This window comes from Oncorhynchus gorbuscha, linkage group LG11, assembly GCF_021184085.1.
Source record: "Oncorhynchus gorbuscha isolate QuinsamMale2020 ecotype Even-year linkage group LG11, OgorEven_v1.0, whole genome shotgun sequence".
NCBI classification, from domain to species: domain Eukaryota; kingdom Metazoa; phylum Chordata; class Actinopteri; order Salmoniformes; family Salmonidae; genus Oncorhynchus; species Oncorhynchus gorbuscha.
The window spans coordinates 25,547,612-25,569,992 of record NC_060183.1 but is presented as its reverse complement, the minus strand read 5'-3'; the positions used below and the strand labels follow the sequence as shown (position 1 = coordinate 25,569,992).

Sequence of the window (22,381 nt, the reverse complement as noted above, 5' to 3'; positions counted from 1 at the left end):
AGCTCGCTGGTCACCATAGCATCTCCCACCTGTAGCACGCTCTCCAGCAGGTATATCTCTCTGGTCACCCCCAAAACCAATTCTTTCTTTGGCCGCCTCTCCTTCCAGTTCTCTGCTGCCAGTGACTGGAACGAACTGCAAAAATCTCTGAAACCGGAAACACTTACCTCCCTCACTAGCTTTAAGCACCAACTGTCAGAGCATCTTACAGATTACTGCACCTGTACATAGCCCACCTATAATTTAGCCCAAACAACTACCTCTTTCCCAACTGTATTTAATTTATTTATTTATTTTGCTCCTTTGCACCCCATTATTTTTATTTCTACTTTGCACATTCTTCCATTGCAAAACTACCATTCCAGTGTTTTACTTGCTATATTGTATTTACTTTGCCACCATGGCCTTTTTTGCCTTTACCTCCCTTCTCACCTGATTTGCTCACATTGTATATAGACTTGTTTATACTGTATTATTGACTGTATGTTTGTTTTACTCCATGTGTAACTCTGTGTCGCTATGTATCTGTCAAACTGCTTTGCTTTATCTTGGCCAGGTCGCAATTGTAAATGAGAACTTGTTCTCAACTTGCCTACCTGGTTAAATAAAGGTGAAATAAATAAAATAAAAATAAACCAAATGAGACCCAGGTTTTCTACTTCATGGCTCCAGACTACGGAAGTTTAGTCGCATTTAGCAGTAGTTTAATACACTTCTTAATACATAAAGCACTATCAATGAACATGATGATTACTCATCTTTCTATTGCGTGACGCCATTCATTGTTTTTGATGCGACCAAAACAAGGGTTGTTGCCAACAAGTGAAAAAGTTAGTGGCACCAGTGCCACCAGGGGAAAAAGTTAGTGGCACCAGTGCCACCAGGGGAAAAAGTTAGTGGCACCAGTGCCACCAGGGGAAAAAGTTAGTGGCACCAGTGCCACCAGGGGAAAAAGTTAGTGGCACCAGTGCCACCAGGGGAAAAAGTTTGTCTGGAGCCCTGTACTATCCATAATTCTATGGGATGCAACGTTTTTCAAACAACAAGATGCAACAATGTCATGGAATGGTGCACCCACACATTGACTCTATACCGGTACCCCCTATATATAGCCTCCACATTGACTCTGTACCGGTACCCCCTGTATATAGCCTCCACATTGACTCTGTACCGGTACCCCCTGTATATAGCCTCCACATTGACTCTGTGACTCTGCCGGTACCGGTACCCCCTGTATAAAGCATTTCACTGCCTATGGTCCAATATTTTATTTGATTTCATGAATTAAATCGTTTAAAAAATATAAAAATGCATATATTCTTGCTGCAACGGAGCTGGCAGACCATGATGGGATGGTGGCCGTTTTTGATAAAACAGTATGTAGGCGTTCTGCTTGCTCCATATAGCCTCCACATTGACTCTGTACCGGTACCCCCTGTATATAGCCTCCACATTGACTCTGTACCGGTACCCCCTGTATATAGCCTCCACATTGACTCTGTACCGGTACCCCCTGTATATAGCCTCCACATTGACTCTGTACCGGTACCCCCTGTATATAGCCTCCACATTGACTCTGTACCGGTACCCCCTGTATATAGCCTCCACATTGACTCTGTACCGGTACCCCCTGTATATAGCCTCCACATTGACTCTGTACCGGTACCCCCTGTATATAGCCTCCACATAGACTCTGTACGGGTACCCCCTGTATATAGCCTCCACATTGACTCTGTACCGGTACCCCCTGTATATAGCCTCCACATTGACTCTGTACCGGTACCCCCTGTATATAGCCTCCACATTGACTCTGTACCGGTACCCCTGTATATAGCCTCCACATTGACTCTGTACCGGTACCCCCTGTATATAGCCTCCACATTGACTCTGTACCGGTACCCCCTGTATATAGCCTCCACATTAACTCTGTACCGGTACCCCCTGTATATAGCCTCGCTATTGTTATTTTACTGTTGCTCTTTAATTATTTGTTACTTTTATTTATTTTTCTATTTTTTATTCTGTGATTCTTTGGTAATTTATTATGAAACTGCGTTGTTAGTTAGGACTTGTAAGTAAAGCATTTCACTGTAAGGTCTACACTGGTTGTATTCGTGACAAATACAATTTTATTTGATTTGAATCATGAATTAAATCGTTTAAAAAATATAAAAAAATGCATATATTCTTACCTGCAACGGAGCTGTTAGCAGACCATGATGGGATGGTGGCCCGTCTTTGATAAAACAGTATGTAGGCGTTCTGCTTGCAGACGTCATCGTCAGATATGGCTTGGACATCGCTGTCATCAAAGCAGTACCACATGCCATCGATGGAGTTTTTACAGTGAGCTGCAGAAGAGGACATAATAAGGATGGGATAAAGAGTCAATTATCATGTCACCTGGATAATTCAGTGGATTTGAATGATTTGAGTTTCTATAAAAAAAAGAGCAGGGATATCGATGCCAATCACGTTTCGATAGACATACAGTGCCAGTCAAAAGTTTGGACACATCTACTCATTAAAGGGCTTTTAAAAAACGATAAAATAACACATATGGAATCATGTAGTAATCAAAAAAGTGTTAAACAAATCAAGATACACAGCTTTGCACACTCTTGGCATTCTCTCAACCAGCTTCATGAGGTAGTCACCTGGAATGCATTTCAATTAACAGGTGTGCCTTGTTAAAAGTTAATTTGAGGATTTTTTCCCCCTTCTTAATGATTTTTAGACAATCAAATGTGTTGTGACAAGGTAGCTGTGGTATACAGAAGATAGCCCTATTTGGTAAAAGACCAAGTCCATATTTTGGCAAGAACAGCTCAAATAAGCAAAGAGAAACAACAGTCCATCATGTCTTTAAGACCTGAAGATTAGCCAATGCGTAAAATTTCAAGAACTTTGAAAGTCTCTTCAAGTGCAGTCGCAAAAACCATCAAGCACTATGATGAAACTGGCTCTCATGAGGACCACCACAGGAAAGGAAGACCCAGAGTTACCTCTGATGCAGAGGATAAATTCATTAGAGTTAACTGGACCTCAGATTGCAGCCCAAATAAATGCTTCACAGAGTTCAAGTAACAGACACATCTCAACATCATCTGTTCAGAAGAGACTGCGTGAATCAGGCCTTCGTGGTTGAATTGCTGCACAGAAAACCACTTCTAAAGGACACCAATAATAAGAAGAGACTTGCTTGGGCCAAGAAACACGAGCATTGGACATTAGACCGGTGGAAATCTGTCCTTTGGTCTGATGAGTCCAAATTTGAGATTTTTGATTCCAACCGCAGTGTCTTTGTGAGACGCAGAGTAGGTAAACCGGTGATCTCCGCATATGTGGTTCCCACCGTGAATCATGGAGGAGGAGGTGTGATGGTATGGTGCTGCTTTGCTGGTGACACTGTGATTTATTTAGAATTCAAGGCACACTTAACCAGCATGGCTGCTGCGATATGCCACCCCATCTGGTTTGCGCTTAGTGGGACTATCTTCTTTGGCTATTTGACCAAGAAGGAGAGTGATCAACCCAATTGAGATGGTTTGGGATGAGTTGGACAGCAGAATGAAGGAAAAGCATCCAACAAGTGCTCAGCATATGTGGGAACTCCTTCAAGACTTTTGGAAAATCATTCCAGGTGAAGCTGGTTGAGAGAATGCCAAGTGTGTGCAAAGCTGTCATCAATGTATATTGGTTTGTTTAACACTTTTTTGGTTACCACATGATTCCATATGTGTTATTTCATAGTTTTGATGTCTTCAATATTATTCTACAATGTAGAAACATAGAAAAACCCTTGAATGAGTAGGTGTGTCCAAACTTTTGACTGGTACTGTACATGGAGTAAGTGGCTTTCTCAAGGGCAGAACAGCATTGTAACCCCATTGGGATTTGAGTCAGCAACCCTGTCAATTTATAGCCCTACTGCTGCAGGAACATATTAGAGTGTGTGTCCATACGTGTGTTGTTTACTAACCTGTGTAATGACCTCCCGCCATTGTCCCGTGGTGGTTACACACAGCGTACAGGTCATACAGGTAGTCCTCTGGGTCGCGGCCCATCCCGTAAGGTCGTCTCCATGGTGACCAGTGCGAGGGCAGGCTCCAGCTGCTCTGGCTCCGCTTGACCATATGGGGCGCCATATCCATCCCGATCAGAGGAAACTTCACCATGTTCTGCATCTTCATCCTCCGGTCTCCGTCCTAAGAAGACACCATACACACACACGCACAACAGCAACAAATTTGATGATGTTGGTTGAGGATGCAATGCTTACTATGCTCATGCAGATTGGTTGAGTTTATAATGCTGACTGAGCTTGTAAGAATGAACATAATATTAATGTTGACATACACTAGTAATACGATCTATACACGTGTACTTTGAATTAAATACTATTTTGAGTTTATTCCTGGGGTAATATAAGGCTAACTGAGCTTATCCACTTTGATTATGTAGTGGTATGAATGATGTTGACGTATAGTGTGGTGGTCTGTAGTGTACTGTACCTGTCTGAAGCGTTTGAGGTGCAGTATGAGGATGTCAGGCAGGGTCCAGAGGCTCAACTTGATGCTGCCCTGCTGTAGCTGCTTGCAGTGTGGGCAGCGCCAGGCATCATCTGGAGCAAGCTGAAACACACAGAGCGGAGCTCTCAAACACACACACACACACACACACACACACACACACACACACACACACACACACACACACACACACACACACACACACACACACACACACACACACACACACACACACACACACACACACACACACACACACACACACACACACACACACACACACACACACACACACACGTACCTGTTCCTCTTTGGTGTAGAGCTGAAAGCACTGGGCGAGGGAGCACGTCTGAGGCTGCAGATGTCCGTCTTTCTGTTGACGTACACTCTCAGCATCTGGGATGTACTCGTCCTCGGTGCGTTTGAACAGACTGCAATCAGACACAACAAAATGCACAGTTCACTCAGAGGTCGCACAACAAGCTTCAAAGGAAACCATGAAAGGTCTATCGAATTGTGTTGACAAACAGAAACTAGGGAAACGTCTGACACCTCAGTCACAACTATTGCTTTGAATTCACATTCGCATTCTCTTCAAAGAGCAAAACTATTTTTCTCACCGTATGAGTGACTGCCAGTCAATGCTAAACAGCATAGTGTTTTTTGTTGTTGTCTCATTACACTTACTAGTCTTTTGTCTCTTTGTCCCATTCCACCACAATCTTGACATGTGGGGGGCCTCCTGGCCCACAAGATTTGTACGCTCTGCAGACAAACATTGGATAAATAGGAAACCAATGCAATGTTATCTTTGAGCCCTATGACAGCTCAATGTGGAAAACAGGGTACGCTACATGTGGAACAACAACCCAGACGGTTTAGCACGTGTGAAAAACCACGGAAGGGTTAAACAAAAGGCTAAACCCACTGAAAGGTTGAACCCTTGCTAAACTTAACTCTTGCTACCTGTCCTCTATCAGTGAGAGACAAGCGCCCTCTGGTGGCGCCGGGTGACATTACCTCTCCACAGAGGGGTGGCACAGTGGTTGCTCCTCTTGAGGTAAGAGATACGTGATTCCAACCACCCCCACTACACGCAAACTGAAGGGCCCAACCTGAGGGACAGCAATACGTTTAGTTACACCGTGTATGTGTGTGCCTGTGTTGAATGAGTGTCTGTGTGTGGACAACCTGCACCTACCTGGACAAAGACCCCAGGACGCAAAAGGTGACGCATCTTCTCCAGGATCTCCTTCTGCAGAACGTCCCAGGTGACATTCCGCTCCAGATACAGCACAAACGGATGGCCAAACCTAGAACCGTCATAGACAAGGGTAAAGAACACGATTTTCCCACATCCACCATAACTATATCAAATGAGTTTGTCTCCACTGTATGAACATGTGTAAAGAATTGCTATTTCTTATGCAGGTGACCAACCTACTGCTAAATACATGGCTACAACTCACAGTAAAGCCTGTGGGGTCCCCTACAGGATAGCTCCCACATTACACACTGACTGCCAAACCAGCGCACACACATAGTCTCCTTTCTAGCTGAACATTGTGTGCCCGAAGAGGATTCTACGATGACGGACAGACAACTGAGCCAATGGCGGAAGACTACAGACTACACCCCAGCTGAACCAATCCAAAGATCCGATCTTCCAGAATAAACCTACTTTCTGTTCTGTATATTAGTGGTGTACTGAATACAAACGCTCTCTTGCCTGCTGTTCCACACGAACTAACGGAGGAGCCGTATATACGCTGTACCAGATATCTTTACTCTGAATAAACTGTCACTTGTCATACAATCTACCACCTTGTCTGCATCGATCCTTGACCGGCTCACCCTTCATCATATCCCATTATCAACACATGTTCCTTGAGTTCCTTATTGTCCTGGTGCTACTTTGCTTCGCCACATTAAACTGGAATGTTTCGTGTTGAAATCTTGAAGAGTTGCTTTGTGTACCTGCGTCCCTGCTGTCCAGCGCAGGCTCTGTTACACACCAGCAGAATGATCTTGTCAGCCACGCTGGTCTTATTGGGGCTCGGAGGGGGAGTCACTGACTCTTCCATTTTTGTCGACACCTGTAGCCTGTTGTTGTCTGTCCCATACTTCAAGTTGTTCTGATTCAGATTAGCATGGGGACTTCCTGCAACACATTGCCGTATATACTGTAACTGTATACACAGCACGATATGAACAAACTTTTGAGTTCTAAATCGAAACTACCCAAGCTGCGGTTGCGGTCACATTATCCTAAGGGGTTAATGAAACAAAGATCAAAGCCTGCTACAGGTCAGTGAGATGCAAATTTGTTGAATAAGGCTGTTAACCTGCGCAATATGTTGGATTCTGGCATAGAGACGTATATCTGTATACCCAATTCTTATTGGGCTATCAATTTTTGGGGTCCAAAAGATACTGTACACGCATATGCAGTGAGGGTGAACATAGGTAATCACATCCAGATTTAACATGATTTCCTATTAAATCCAATTGCTAAATCCATTTGTAATCTAATCTAGACTCTTACCTCCCTAATCCAGCCCAGAGCTAAACTGATTTACGGGGAATCATAACATGAAGTCAAACCTCGCTGAGACCGGATCTGCTCTGGTCTAAACAACTCCGGTGTTTCAAAGGCAAATATGGAGTCGCTCTCTTGAATGATCTCAAGGTCGTCATCGTCGTCACAGAAAGAGCGGTGAAAGCCATCGGAGTACATTTCAGTAAGGACAATCTGCCAACACACATGGATCATTAACAGAGATGGGGTTAATCTCATTCAATTAAGTTATATTAAAGATTTGAGCCTCCAGTAACATTTTGTCCTCCATCGAGGAAGGTGCCACAAAGGTTTAAACCTTTACACTTGTGGGAACTGGCCTATATGGATGGGGGCTAAATTGAAATGTTTCTTACAGAAGAAATATGAAAAGCATGTGCATCACCATGGTAGCAATTGAAAAGGGAACATGTAGGTGATCATGGGACAATTATTAGACCAAAGGTGAGGACACAACAGTTCACCTGACACAAGACGGAATCCAAACATTACACTGTTGATTTTATGTGCATTTTACATTTACTGTACTTTTTGCCGCATTTGCTCATAATGAAATCGGAAAATATTCTGGATACATTCAGTAACATGCTAAACATTTTGGGTCGGTGAAACATAAGAAAAAAAACCTAAAAGTGTTTGAGTGAGAGGACTAACTGGTGTCTCCAGTTACAACATCGAACAAAAATATAAAACGCAACATGCAACAATTTCAAAGATTTTACTGAGTTCCAGTTCATATAAGGAAATCAGTCAATTGAAATAAATTCATGAGGCCCTAATCTATGGATTTCACATGACTGGGAATACAGATGTGCATGCATCTGTTGGTCACAGATACCTTAAAAAAAGGTAGGGCTGTGGACCACCATTTGCCTCATGCAGTGAGACATCTCCTTCGCATAGTTGATCCGGCTGTTGACTGTGGCCTATGGAATGTTGTCCCACTCCTCTTCAATGGCTGTACGAAGTTGCTGGATATTAGCAGGAACTGGATCATGTTGATGTACACGTCGATCCAGAGCATTCCAAACATGCTCAATGGGTGAAATGTCTGGAGAGTATGCAGGCCATAAAAGAACTGGGACATTTTCAGCTTCCAGGAATTGTGTACAGATCCTTGCGACATGGGGCCTTGCATTATCATGCGGAAACATGAGGTGATGGCGGTGGATGAATGGCAGGACAATGGGCCTCAGGATCTCATCACGATATCTCTGTGCATTCAAATTGCCATCGATAAAATGCAATTATGTTCGTTGTCCGTAGCTTATGCCTGCCCATACCATAACCCCACTGCCATCATGGGGCACTTTGTTCACAACGCTGACATCAGCAAATCGCTCACCCACACAATGCCATAAACGCTGTCTACCATCTGCCGGTACAGTTGAAACCGGGATTCATCCATGAAGATCACACTTCTCCAGCATGTCGGTGGCCATCGAAGGTGAGCATTTGCCCACTGACGTTGATTACGACACTGAACTAACTGCATTCAGGTCAAGACCATGGTGAGAATGATAAGCACGCAGATGAGCTTCCCTGAGACGGTTTCTGACAGTTTGTGCAAACCCCCAGTTTCATCAGCTGTCCGGGTCTCTGGTCTCAGACGATCCCGCAGGTGAAGAAGCCGGATGTGGAGGTCCTGGACTGGCGTGGTTACATGTCGTCTGCGGTTGTGAGGCCGCTCTGACTTATTGCCACATTTTCTAAAATGACGTTGGAGGCAGCTTATGGTAGAGAAATGAACATTACATTCTCTGGCAACAGCTCTGGTGGATATTCCTGCAGTCAGCATGCCAATTCCACACTCCCTCAAAACTTGAGATATCTGTGGCATTGTGCTGTGTGACAAAACTGCACATTTTAGAGTTGCCTTTTATTGTCCAGAGCACTTTATATCAGCTTCTTGATATGCCGCACCTGTCAGGTGGATGGATTATCCTGGATAAGGAGAAATGCTCACTAACAGGGATGTAAACTAATTTGTGCGCAAAATCGGAGAAAAATTATATTTTTGTGCATATGGAACATTTCTGGGATCTTTTATTTCAGCTAAAGAAACATGGGACCAACACTTTACATGTTGCGGTTATATTTTTGTTCAGTACATAAGGTGCTGTTTTGAGCTATCCTAGCTGTGCCGTTGAGGAACTAGAGCAAGCCCACTTGTAGCTGTTAAGTTTGGAACACAACCCTGCAATTAGACAATTAACGATCGTATTATAAATCGCTGTCTGGGTCAGGTGGGCATCATTTGAAAGCTTGTTCTATTGCGAACATGACTAGCTAAGTTTTAAACGACGACATTAAAGTGTTAGTTTTTCCACAATGCAATTTAGGGAAACAGATCATAATTTTGGTGAGCCTAGAAAGGCGTCGGAGTGCCTTCAGGTGCGTGTGCTGCGGCAAATGTTCTTCACAATAGACAAACAGACTCATTCTGTTCAGAACAACCCAGGGTATGACGCCATTTCATCTTGTAACTGTACATCCAACATAGTGATCATAAACGCTGACACTGTATACTGTGTATTTTATCCCTCTTGTGTTCATATTTTTTTTCAATTACTCTGCATTGTTGGGAAGGGCTCGTAAGCAAGCATTTCGTGGTTATGTCTACACCCGTTGTATTCGCAGCATGTGACAAAATACAATTGGATTTGATCCGATTCTGACATGACTCTTATGATTTGAAAATGCGAAGTGCACATTTCGACTCACAGGTATTTGGCTTGCTTGTATGACATCAAAGCGGTATTTATTATAATCCTCAAGGTCTCGTCTTTCAAAAAACACAGAGTCCTTTTCATTTACAGCATTTCCCTCACTTTTCCCAGACAACAAAACATTTACAAAAGTTGCCCAATTAGTGGGAGGGATGGGGGAAACTTTTTGACGTGAGAGGTGCTCAAGTTCAGAACGTCTGTCAGTCAAAACCCATGCGGCATTGTGAATCGCAGAGCCAGAGCTCTGACGTCATGCATAGCGTGTTACTGCGTTTATCAGTGCCCAAATCTGCCATTTTTCAACTCGTATACATGGGTACGAGTGTAAAGGGCTACAAAATCTCAAAGGGGAATCAATTTCATACTGAAAAGCCAACATAGCTAGGCATGAGGTGTGTGGTTTATTCATATGAAAATCATATAAGATTCATAAGATTGATTAACACACCTTAATTATTACACAGTAACTCGGGATTTATACAGAGTAGTAGACCATATTAAATAGGATGAGCAAACAATATCACATGATCTGAGCCTCCCATCATGACTCTAGGGGACACATCAAGCACAAGCAGTGGATTGTTGAAGGCTGAGACAATAGATTTCTCTGTAATGAAGATGCTCACAAGGGCCTTGAGTCCCTATCATTGGCTGAACCTAAAAAACAAACACCTACTTTGATAATGAATGAGTATGACTACCACTTACGTACCTACTCAGTGCCTCGAGTTTTGAATTTAATAGTGTTGACATTTTAGGTTTCAGTTTGAATAGTGCTGAAGATGGCTTTTTAGTAAGGTGGGCATTTTCAATCATTGCTGACAGTTTCACTTGTCTCTTAACCGTTCATCTGTATACATGTTTACACTTTGAAGCTCGATTTCAAAGGCACCAAAGACTTGGTACCTGTTCTGAGGGTATTTTGGTCTCCTGGGCCACAGCGCTTCTCAGCCTGGACACAGTGCTGGAGAGAGGCACAGCCACACCCACTCTCATACAGTGGGAACACTTTCCCTGGTACACCACCGTCACATACAGGGGCCTGGGAGGGACACACAGGACAATTGAGTTCTCAAGGAACACCATCATCTCATCATGCTTCTACACTGTTTGTGGTTTGTCTCTGGCATCCTTCCGTGTATCACTGCCAAGTTAGGCACTCAGTTGTAAGTGGAGATCAAATAGAGCAGAACAAGACCCGGGTCTTTGTGTAATTTGTAGTGGGGTATACTGTTTGTGTGTCAGATATTGCCGATATCGCCTTACCGAGTGTGCGGTACCGGGATGGGCAGTGAGATGCAGAGGAAAGGGTCAAAGGTGTTGCTCTGTTTCTGGCAGTGAGGGCAAGTCAGGGAGGACCTATTTGTGTGGAGACAAAAAAAAGAAGAAGAAGAACACATTCACTTCAAACCGCTGTAACGTTTGACGGTGCACACCGCCTGTGTCAATGTGAAAGCTACAATCACAGCGAGGCAAACGCTAGTTGTCAAATTAGCATTCGAAAACTGGCTAGCTCCCTTGTGTTAGGATCTGCCCCATCAACAGTACGTGTCGAATCTATCGTAACTGTATTCTGAGTGCAGTGGGGTGTCAATCAGGGGATTACTTTGAGGAGTGACTCACCTGTATTGAGCCTGAAATAGCTCTTGTACGAAAGAGCCAGCTGCTGGTAATGAGGATCCTTCGGGGACATTTTCTTCCTCCAACGGAGGCTACAGAGACAGCGAGCAGACAGACGACAGTCAGGAGAGACGACATATAGTAACACAGCAGTTCGTCAGGAGAGACGACATATAGTAACACAGCAGTTCGTCAGGAGAGACGACATATAGTAACACAGCAGTTCGTCAGGAGAGACGACATATAGTAACACAGCAGTTCGTCAGGAGAGACGACATATAGTAACACAGCAGTTCGTCAGGAGAGACGACATATAGTAACACAGCAGTTCGTCAGGAGAGACGACATATAGTAACACAGCAGTTCGTCAGGAGAGACGACATATAGTAACGACATATAGTAACACAGCAGTTCGTCAGGAGAGACGACATATAGTAACACAGCAGTTCGTCAGGAGAGACGACATATAGTAACACAGCAGTTCGTCAGGAGATAGATACTTAACAGCCCACATTAACGCCCGAATAGAGTAACACGAGATAAAAAAAATTTAAACAAAGTAAACACAATCAGGTAATTGACAGTTAAGGGAGATACAACAATGGAAATGCAGTAAAGGGGATACAGCCTAGACGATACAGTTGGAGGGGAAACAATGCTGTCTGTTCAGTACAGAAAGGTACCAATCCACAGTCTCGAAGCTTCAGAACCAGTACAGTTGGCAGCGATGCTACCAGACATGGCTATATCTAATATCATTCAACGGTCTGAGTTATAATAACCAACTTGCAACTGATGTAACGGACGTACGCATGCCCAAGTAAAGTTGGTTACCTTCCTGGGGGGTCTGCTGCTGGGCAGGACGATGTTGTTGAGGTCCTCGTGAACTCTGTCCAAGAGCCACAGGAGGAACTCCTGAGCATCGTGCTGAGCGTTGCCCCGGAACTGCAGGGCACTCTTCGACACAACGTTCTGGGAAGAAAAAAAAACACAAGTTCAAAGATGAATGGTAAAAGTAAGGTCACAAGTTAATGTGAGGCATTAAACAGATCATTTTTGTTTGTGTTTTGATTGGTCCGTCTTCAAATTGAGACATGGCTGTGGAGCAGGAGTCGAAGCAAACCGAAGTGTTGGTTGGAAAAGGCACTGACAGGGTAGCCTAGTGGTTAGAGTGTTGTGCTAGTAGCTGCAAGTTCAAATCCCCGAGCTGACAAGGTACAAATCTGTCGTTCTGCCCCTGAACAAGGCAGTTGACCCACTGTTCCTAGGCTGTCATTGAAAAATAAGAAGTTGTTCTTAACTGATTTGCCTAGTTTTTATATATTTTTTTATGTAACAACATGCTCCTTTCTCTATGTTGGACAGTACAGTTTCTATTGTAACATCGCGACGAGAAACCCTGAAGAAATAACACTTTAATAACCCGGTGAGAGACAGACTTAGTTCATTGAGGACACATCCGTGTGTGGCGACAGAGCCATCCCTCCAGGCCAGGTGTAAGTCACCTCTGGTCACTGGCTATCAAATGTCACACGAGGGCAACGATGCAACCAGAACGCCGAGCGCTGTTCCTCCCAGTATAACCCCACAGGGAAACCCTCCGTTTGAAACCATTAGCACTGCAGCCCCAGCACTTTATGCAAAGCATGATGTCATGAAAGACCAAGCACTCAACCCAAAGCCTTGGTGTGCATACTAAAAGAGAACTGTAGAGTAGGTGTAGGATGTTTACTGTACGTATACTGTAGCATTGTGTGCCACAGTAAAATATCTAACCAGAAAAACGGCAAGGTAAAATAGAGGTTGAGTGCTGTTGAGTCCTGGAAAGGCATCTGCATAAACTCCCTATAGTACTTGCTGTATAATGCAGCCAGGTAAACTACTGATGATATGTAATTAAACAATTACATTTGTATAATGGCCTAATTAGTCAATGACAGTGGAGATAGACAATTTATCGCTCGATCGGGCAGTCGATGTACAGGAAAACGGATAGGGCTATCCCCTTGTGTATCTATCGTTCATGTCTCGTTAATGAGTTGTAAGTGCTCTCAAGTTTTGTTCTCAATGTGGCCTCAGACAGCAGCTATTCTGTCTGCTCAGCCTCATATTCAATTCAACATGGTCGTGATTTGAAAAGAGTCTATACCGTCTGTCAATGGTGGAAACTCAAGTTAGCTCCAGTAAAATACGGCTATTTTGTTACCAAGAAACTTGATGACGCAAACTGGGAAAATCATGAAGAAATTAGGTGTAAGAGATGCTCGGTATTCTGTACTTTTTAGCGCTTTACTCAACAACCCAGCTCAGAGATATTGTGACAATTCCGGCCATCGCCTTGTCCACTTAATGGCTTAAAAAAGTACACGGATTATGAAACTGTGTAAAATACTTAATTTATTGTGCAAAATAAGCCAAACGAAACAGCTTGGCAGTTCAAAGGTGCTAAAACCTTCAGACATTCTGAACACAACTGTTTTATACTGCGGCTTACGCAAATTAACTAACCAGGTAGACCTGTGAAGTGACCTGCCATGAAAAACTGAGCCGATACCAATTAAAGCACAATTACCCAAACATTTAACTGATGAAGGTTGGGACTGATAGTAAGTGCTGAGTTATGGAGATCAAATGTAGCTGAATCAATCAATTTCAAAACATAAAAACACACCTTTTCTCCATAAATAACGGGCATATTTTAAAAGAGTCCAATGTATCTAGTGAAGGAGCCTCTGAAAAATATCTGATGTGAAAAGATCTGATCTGAATGGCTGGATTTGTAGATGCAGCCATTCAGATCAGATCTTTTCATATCAGATATTTTTCAGAGCTGATCTGATGAGTCAAAAGACACATTAGTGGAAAATATATCAGAATTGGGCTGCCTGTGTAAACACAGCCAACTTCATAAATATGACCGTGGCTCTACACTCCAGAGTGAATAATCTATATAGAATAAGACAGTTTGTTCTCTGGCTGACAACCAAGGGAGAAAAATGGACCGAAATAGAAACATTGTCAGGAATAAGCAGTGTGTTGCTGGATGGACCTGTTCAATTCAATTCCCCTCCAATATTTACTTTGAACCGGTAAAGCAGGACATGTAGTTATAAGACCCGAAATAGACAGAAAGAAAATCCCTGGTGCAAAGAAATGGAGGTTCACAGAGAAATCTTTAGTGAGTGACTTTGAAAGGAATTCTGGTGCTGATGATGGGAGGGTAACCTGAGCTTCCTAAGGGGAGACAACATTAAGACAGCTGACCAGGCTAATCTGCTGGGACACAAGCTGGTAGATTCAGATGCTGCTACACATTTCAATGTCCATCGAAAACTCCACAGGAACACAACATCTCTGCTCTTCAGAAAGTGTGGAATCTGTGGAACCCTAACTTGATTTCACCGGGTGTGTTGCCTTGGCGTGCTCCTTTGTTTTCCGAATTTGCTGCTCTCACGGACCCTGGTTCCTCTCTAGGTTTCTTCCTAGACTCCTGCCTTTCTAGGGAGTTTTTCCTAGCTACTGTGCTTCTGCATCTGCATTGCTTGCTGTTTGGAATTGTAGGCTGGGTATCTGTAAAGCACTTTGTGACAACAGCTGATGTGAAAAGGGCTTTATAAAAGAAACGTGATTGATTTGAGTGGCAAAAGCGTTTTTGCCATCCTCAACTAAACCCCGTAAATCTGTCTGATTAGGGAGATTCACTGCTCCCGAGTCCCATCCATTCATGATATCTGCCACTGCTAGTCTACTTGGAGGTTGTTGCTAATTGATTTGATGAATCAAGAGAATGGTACAGTAGGCTCTAATTGAAATTGACACGTTAATACACGAGTGATCATTAGTTAAATGTAAGCCTATATCAAAATAATGAGTCTGTTCGCAGATATCTATGTAACAAGTCAATTTGTGAAAAGCCAATCATACAAAAAAAGTGGACGCTTTGGTTCCTGGTGATATAATATAAAACATGTTGTGTGTCAATAGCCTACTGTACCATTCATCACCAGGAAACAGAGAGTACACTTTTTGTTATGATTGGCTCATCCTTCATGGACTTATATAGATGTCTGCGAACATATTCGATATAGGTTTTACATGTAAGGGCGGCAGGTAGCCTAATATTTAGAGTGTTGGACTAGTAACCGAAAGGTTTCAGGATCGAATCCCCGAGCTGACGAGGTAAAAAATCTGTCATTCTGCCCCTGAAGAAGGCAGTTAACCCCACTGTTACTAGGCCAGTTAACCCCACTGTTCCTAGGCCAGTTAACCCCACTGTTCCTAGGCCAGTTAACCCCACTGTTCCTAGGCCAGTTAACCCCACTGTTCCTAGGCCAGTTAACCCCACTGTTCCTAGGCCAGTTAACCCCACTGTTCCTAGGCCAGTTAACCCCACTGTTCCTAGGCCAGTTAACCCCACTGTTCCTAGGCCAGTTAACCCCACTGTTCCTAGGCTGTTCCTAGGCCAGTTAACAGTTAACCCCACTGTTCCTAGGCCAGTTAACCCACTGTTCCTAGGCCAGTTAACCCACTGTTCCTAGGCCAGTTAACCCACTGTTCCTAGGCCAGTTAACCCACTGTTCCTAGGCCAGTTAACCCACTGTTCCCCACTGTTCCTAGCCAGTTAACCCACTGTTCCTAGGCCAGTTAACCCACTGTTCCTAGGCCAGTTAACCCACTGTTCCTAGGCAGTTAACCCACTGTTCCTTTAACCCACTGTTCCTAGGCCAGTTAACCCACTGTTCCTAGGCCAGTTAACCCCACTGTTCCTAGGCCAGTTAACCCACTGTTCCTAGGCCAGTTAACCCACTGTTCCACTGTTCCTAGGCCAGTTAACCACTGTTCCTAGTTAACCCACTGTTCCTAGGCCAGTTAACCCACTGTTCCTAGGCCAGTTAACCCACTGTTCCTAGGCCAGTTAACCCACTGTTCCTAGGCCAGTTAACCCACTGTTCCTAGGCCAGTTAACCCCACTGTTCCTAGGCCAGTTAACCCACTGTTCCTAGGCCAGTTAACCCCACTGTTCCTAGGCCAGTTAACCCCACTGTTCCTAGGCCAGTTAACCCCACTGTTCCTAGGCCAGTTAACCCACTGTTCCTAGGCCAGTTAACCCCACTGTTCCTAGGCCAGTTAACCCCACTGTTCCTAGGCCAGTTAACCCCACTGTTCCTAGGCCAGTTAACCCCACTGTTCCTAGGCCAGTTAACCCCACTGTTCCTAGGCCAGTTAACCCACTGTTCCTAGGCTGTCTATGAAAATAAGAATTCATGTATTAACAATTCATGTTTTGGGTGGTTCTTCCTCTTTCATCCGTCTTGTTTGTTAGAACCTGTGGCTCTGACGGAGGTGTACAGTGCCTTCAGAAGGTATCCATACCCCTTGACTTATTCCACATTTTGTTCTGTTACAGCCTGAATTCATATATATTTCCCCCCCTCACACATCTACACACACAATAGCCCATAATGACAAAGTTTCAGCAAATGTGTTGAAAATGAAATACAGAAATATCTCATTTACATAATTATTCACACCTCTTTGCTTTGAGTAAATACTTTGTAGAAGCACCTATGAGTCGTCTTGGGTATGCCTGTATCAGCTTTGCACATCTGGATTTGGGGATTTTCTCCCATTCTTCCTTGCAGATGTTCCCAAGCTCTATTACAAGTATTTCCACAATTTTCAATAGGATTTGAGCCTGCGTTTTGACTGGGCCATTCAAAGGCTTTCACGTTCTTGTTCTGAAGCCATTCCAGCATTGCTTTGGCTGTATGCTTGGGGTCATTGTCCTGTTGGAATGTAAATCTTCTCCTCAGTCTGAGGTCACTTGCACTCCGAAGCAGGTTTTCATCAAGGATTTTCCTGTATTTGGCTCCATTCATTGTTCCTTCTATCCTTACCAGTCTCCCAGTCCCTGCCGCTGTAAAGCAGCCCCATAGCATGAGGCTATCACCACCACCTGTCATGGTAGGTAGGGATGGTGTTCGATGGGTGATGAGCTGTGCCTGGTTTTCTCCAGACATAGCACTTTGCATTTGAGCCAAAGAGTTCCATTCTTGTCTCATCAGACCAGAGAATCTTTTGCCTTATGATCTCAGAGTCGTTCACCTGTAATTTTGCCAACTCCAGGAGTGCACCTTTTTCTCAGGAAGTGGCTTCCGTCTGGACACTCTCCCATAAAGCCCAGATTGGTGAAGTTCTGTAGAGACTGTCGTCCTTCTAGCAGGTTCTCCCGTCTCATCCAAGGAACTCTGTAGTTCTGTAAGAGTGGTCATTGGGTTCTTGGTCAACTCTCTGACCAAGGTCCTTCTTGCCCTGTTGCTCAGTTTGGTCAGACGGTTTGGTCAGACGGCCAGGTCTATGCAGAGTCTGGGTAGTTCCATATTTTTCCATTTACCAATTGTGCACTTGAAAACATTCAACACTCTAGAAATGGTTTTATTCCCTACCCCAGATATATGCCTCATCACAATTATATATTATATATTGTAGATCTATGGACAGTTCCTTGGACTTCATGGTATAGTTTCTGCTCTGACATGCACTGTCAACTGTGTGACCTTACAGTGCATTCGGGAAAGTGTTCCCTTGACTTTTTCCACATTTGGTTACATTACAGCCTTATTCTAAAATGGATGAAATAAAAACCATGTCCTCATCAATCTACAGACAACACTCCATAATGACTAAGCGAAAACAAATGTTTGCAAATGTATTAAAAATAAAAAGCAGATACCTTATTTCCATAACTATTCACGCCCTTTGCTATGACACTCAAAATTGAAATTCCTGTTTCCATTGGTCATCCTGGAGATTGGAGTCCACCTGTGGTATATTCAATTGACTGGACATGATTTGTAAAGGCAGACACCTGCTTATATAAGGTTCCACAGTTGACCGTGCATGTCTGAGAAAAAAACAAGCCATGAGGTCGAAAGAATTGGCCGTAGAGCTCCGAGACGGGATTGTGTCGAGGCACAGATCTGGGGAAGGGTACCAAAAACGTTCTGCACATTGAAGGTCCCCAGGAACACAGTGGCCTCTATCATTCTTAAATGGAAGGACTTTGGAACCACCATGACTCTTTCTAGAGCTGGCCGCCCGGCCAAACTGATGGTCACTCTGACAGAGATCCAGAGTTTCCCTGTGGAGGTGGGAGAAACTTCCAGAAGAACAACCATCTCTGCAGCCCTCCACCAATCTGGCCTTTATGGTAGTGGCCAGAGGGAATCCACTCATGAGTAAAAGGCACATGACAACAGGAGTTTGCCAATGCGGGAGTTTGTCAAATGGCACCTAAAGGACTCTTAGACCATAAGAAACAAGATTTTCTGGTCTGATGAAATCAAGTTTGAACTCTTTGACCTGAATGCCAACCGTCACATCTGGAGAAAACCTGGCACCATCCCTATAGTGAAGCATGGTGGTGGCAGCGTCATGCTGTGGGGATGTTTTACAACGGCAGGGACTGGGAGACTTGTCAGGATTGAAGGAAAGATTAACCGAGCAAAGTACAGAGAGATCCTTGATGAAAACCTGTTCCAGAATTGCTCAGGACCTCAGACTGGGAAGAAGGTTCGCTTTCCAACAGAACAACGACCCTAAACACACAGCCAAAACAATGCAGGAGTGGCTTTGGGATAGGTCTCTGAATGTCCTTGAGTGTCCCAGCCAGAGCCCGGACTTGGAACCCAATCAAACATCTCTAGATAGACCTGGAAATAGCTGTACAGCGAAGCCCCCCATCCAACCTGGTAGAGCTTGAGAGGATCTACAGAGAAGGATGGGAGAAACTCCCCAAATACAGGTGTGCCAAGCTTGTAGTGTCATACTCAAGAAGATTTGAGGCTGTAATCGCTGCCAAAGGTGCTTCAACAAAGTACTGAGTAAAGGGTCTGAATACTTATGTAAATGTGATATTTCAGTATATACAGTACCAGTCAAAAGTTTGGACACACCTACTCATTCAGGGGTTTTTCTTTATTTGGACTATTTTCTGCATTGTAGAATAATAGTGAAGACATCAAAACGATGAAATAACACATGGAATCATGTAGTAACCAAAAGTGTTAAACAAATAGAAATATATTTTCGATTTTTACAAGTAGCAACCCTTTGCCTTGATGACAGCTTTGCACACTCTTGACATTCTCTTTCCAACTCAAAGGGGTGTAAATACTTATGTAAATGTCATATTTCTGTATCTCATTTTCAATAAATGTTGTTTTTTTTCAATCAAAAAACATATTTTGACTGTCATTATAGGGTACTGTGTGTCGATGGGTGAGACATTAGGCTGTAACACAACAAAATGTGGAATAAGTCAAGAGGCACGAATACTTTCTGAGTGTGCTCTCAACATTCAGATATCCATCAGATCAGAAGTAAATCGTGTGTATATCTCCTGAACTGCAAAGCACCCGAGGCCTATGCATTAATACAGGATTGGCCAACCATTCTACTAGTCTGGCTGACACCAGCTCTGGATGTATTCCTCCTCACTAGGTGGTCACGTGGGTCACAGGCTGCCATTCTGCTGGACTGAGTGTGCAGCTTTTCTTATCCAGCTCTTCTCAAACACACCTAGCCTACCTGCTCTAACACGCGCATGATATGTTTCTGCTGATGACAGTCACGTTGAATGAATCAATAGTAGGCCTACAGTAGTTTGTCTTGACACGTTCAATCCCCACAGACAACCAGTAGATTGAGTTTACTGTATTTATGAAACTGGCGCGAGATTCTGCAACGAAGTAACACCATGACAGAACGAACCAATGAAACAATCCGTTGCATTTGTGCGGTTACATTGTAACGGTTGGCAGGTGCATGTTAGTCACGTACTGCATTGCAACAACCCATGCCAACTATTCAAATGGCTTTCAAGTGTGCGCCCGTCGCAGTTTATAATCCATAGGATTAATCCCATTTCCATCAAACAATAGACAGCGATAAAATACAATTCAGTTGCCAGGGCGTGCATCCACATACCTTGAATTCGCGGCTGTGTTGTGGGGTGTACTCAAACGTCCACAGAGCGCGGACGAGACCAGAAAGTTGCTCGGTGACTTCACCTGACTCCTGCTGGTGTCCCTTTCTTTGGATACAGACACCGTTGGTTGACTTCGGTTTATTCGATTCGGTCGATTTGTCATTAGTACCGTGACTGTTGTCCTCTCCACGGTATTGTTCCAATGCTAGATATTCAGCAAATAGCTCCGTGTTGCTCAGACATTGCAAGATAGCGTTCATGAAACAGGTGTTGCCATGGTTCTTGAGTCCGGCAACTCCGGGGACCTTGTCCCCAAACAGGAACCCGCCACAGTCACTGTCGTCGGAGGGGACAGAGCCGCCAGTGGTGGCCGGGATGGAACTTGCATCGTCCTTGTCTTCATCTTGATGCTCTTCGTTGCCGAAATGGGACAGAGTCGACAGAGTCCTGAGAACTCTGTTCATAAAGCTCCCCACGGAGCGCACTGAGCCCCTTCGGAAGAGCTTCTTGCTGAATGATTTTTTCTCTTTAGTGGCAGCTTTCGACATGGTCACAGTCGGGCTGGGGTTTCTCAATATTGAAATCTTACTAGAGAGAGAGAGAGAGCACCTCTGGACAATAATTGGATCAGTCTGTCCAATGACAAAAGCTAACCACAGTGATAATAATTATTGATGTTATTTATGTTCCTCACTGATGATGACAGTAGTAGGCTATAAAACACTATTTTGGAGGTAAGGTGGAGCATTTGAGGGTCTTATCACCAGCAGCCTATAGCCTGAACAAAAGACCCATGACATGTCTCTTATCTCAATTAAAACACTGCGTCGGGTTGCATAAATATTCTCCATGGGGAGATGCTATCATGCCACCCTAAATTAGGTAGCCTAGAGGGTCTCCATGCACGAGCAAATGTTAATGTTCTCGTAGTCTATCAATTTAGGGTCGTGCCATGCAGGTGTAACATTTAGGATGCCCAAAATGATCCGCGTTCATTAGAAAATCAGCGACTCACAATACTCGAACATCAACAGCAATACATCAACCCATATATTGGGACCACAGTGTACCGAGCGGGGCTCATGTTTTATTAAATAAACCGCAGCTCCACCTATATAATCCTATTCCAGAATCTTTAAGAACATAAATATTCCACGATATTGCCCAAAACGATTGTATTGCTGATGTTTAGACTCGTGGATGTCTTCACTAAATCGCCCATACCGTGGAAGCGCTTGCAGAAGCGCTCTTAGACTGAAAAGCCCCTAGAAAGAAGCCCGGAGGGAAGCATAGTCTACCGCTCCCTCCATTCGGTATAATACTATCCATCGTATAAGCGCTGTAAAATGAACATCGTTCGATACCTCCGTCGCCAAGTTTAAAGCAGTATCTCATCCTGTGATGGCTTATTTCCTTGTTAATTCTGATTCATCGCAAGGCCGCTTCTCCTGTCTTCATCATCTGGAGTCACCGATACTGCAGGCAGGCAGGGCGGTGACGGCTGACGTCACGGCCAAACACTGATCCATGTTGGAGGAGAGCAGGTAGCGGCATGTGATGCTGACTGGGGTCTGTCTCATTCTACTTTCCTGCTGTAGGCCAGAATGCTCCACTAGAAATCAGACAGTGACAGCTAGGCCTAAAATATATATAAAAAATAACTTCTTTTTTTTTTACATTGGGAAAGATGCTCCGAAAATTTGTTGCCCAGAAAATTCAGATCCTCACTACAGTTAGCCTATCCTGCAACTGTTTTACGGCAGGCCAGGGGTAGGCAACTAGATTCAGGACGATTTTTGTCCGACGGATGGTCAGGGCGGAAACATAATTCTAATCATTTGTACACTGCAAATTGACCACAACTAAGCTCCAAACCAGAATGTTATTTCAAAATAACAATTTCAGACATGATCACATTTTTTTTTGTCTGTGG

The 22,381-nt window shown here is 43.9% G+C and overlaps 1 protein-coding gene across 1 annotated transcript in view; it reads right to left on the bottom strand.

The window, feature by feature from the left end:
• The window catches only part of LOC124048385 (ubiquitin carboxyl-terminal hydrolase 31-like), a 29,915-nt gene extending 8,008 nt beyond the window's left edge, over positions 1–21,907 (bottom strand). The window contains exons 1-14 of the mRNA XM_046369112.1: positions 20,448–21,907; positions 12,294–12,431; positions 11,463–11,551; positions 11,106–11,198; positions 10,746–10,881; positions 7,137–7,284; positions 6,510–6,693; positions 5,734–5,845; positions 5,553–5,647; positions 5,220–5,297; positions 4,834–4,963; positions 4,515–4,634; positions 3,983–4,208; positions 2,193–2,351 (exon numbers count right to left, since the gene is read on the bottom strand). Of these exons, the coding sequence (XP_046225068.1) occupies positions 2,193–2,351; positions 3,983–4,208; positions 4,515–4,634; positions 4,834–4,963; positions 5,220–5,297; positions 5,553–5,647; positions 5,734–5,845; positions 6,510–6,693; positions 7,137–7,284; positions 10,746–10,881; positions 11,106–11,198; positions 11,463–11,551; positions 12,294–12,431; positions 20,448–20,996 (2,257 nt within the window). The 5' untranslated portion in view covers positions 20,997–21,907. The remainder of the gene's footprint in view (positions 1–2,192; positions 2,352–3,982; positions 4,209–4,514; positions 4,635–4,833; positions 4,964–5,219; positions 5,298–5,552; positions 5,648–5,733; positions 5,846–6,509; positions 6,694–7,136; positions 7,285–10,745; positions 10,882–11,105; positions 11,199–11,462; positions 11,552–12,293; positions 12,432–20,447) is intronic.
• Positions 21,908–22,381: the final 474 nt, after the last annotated feature.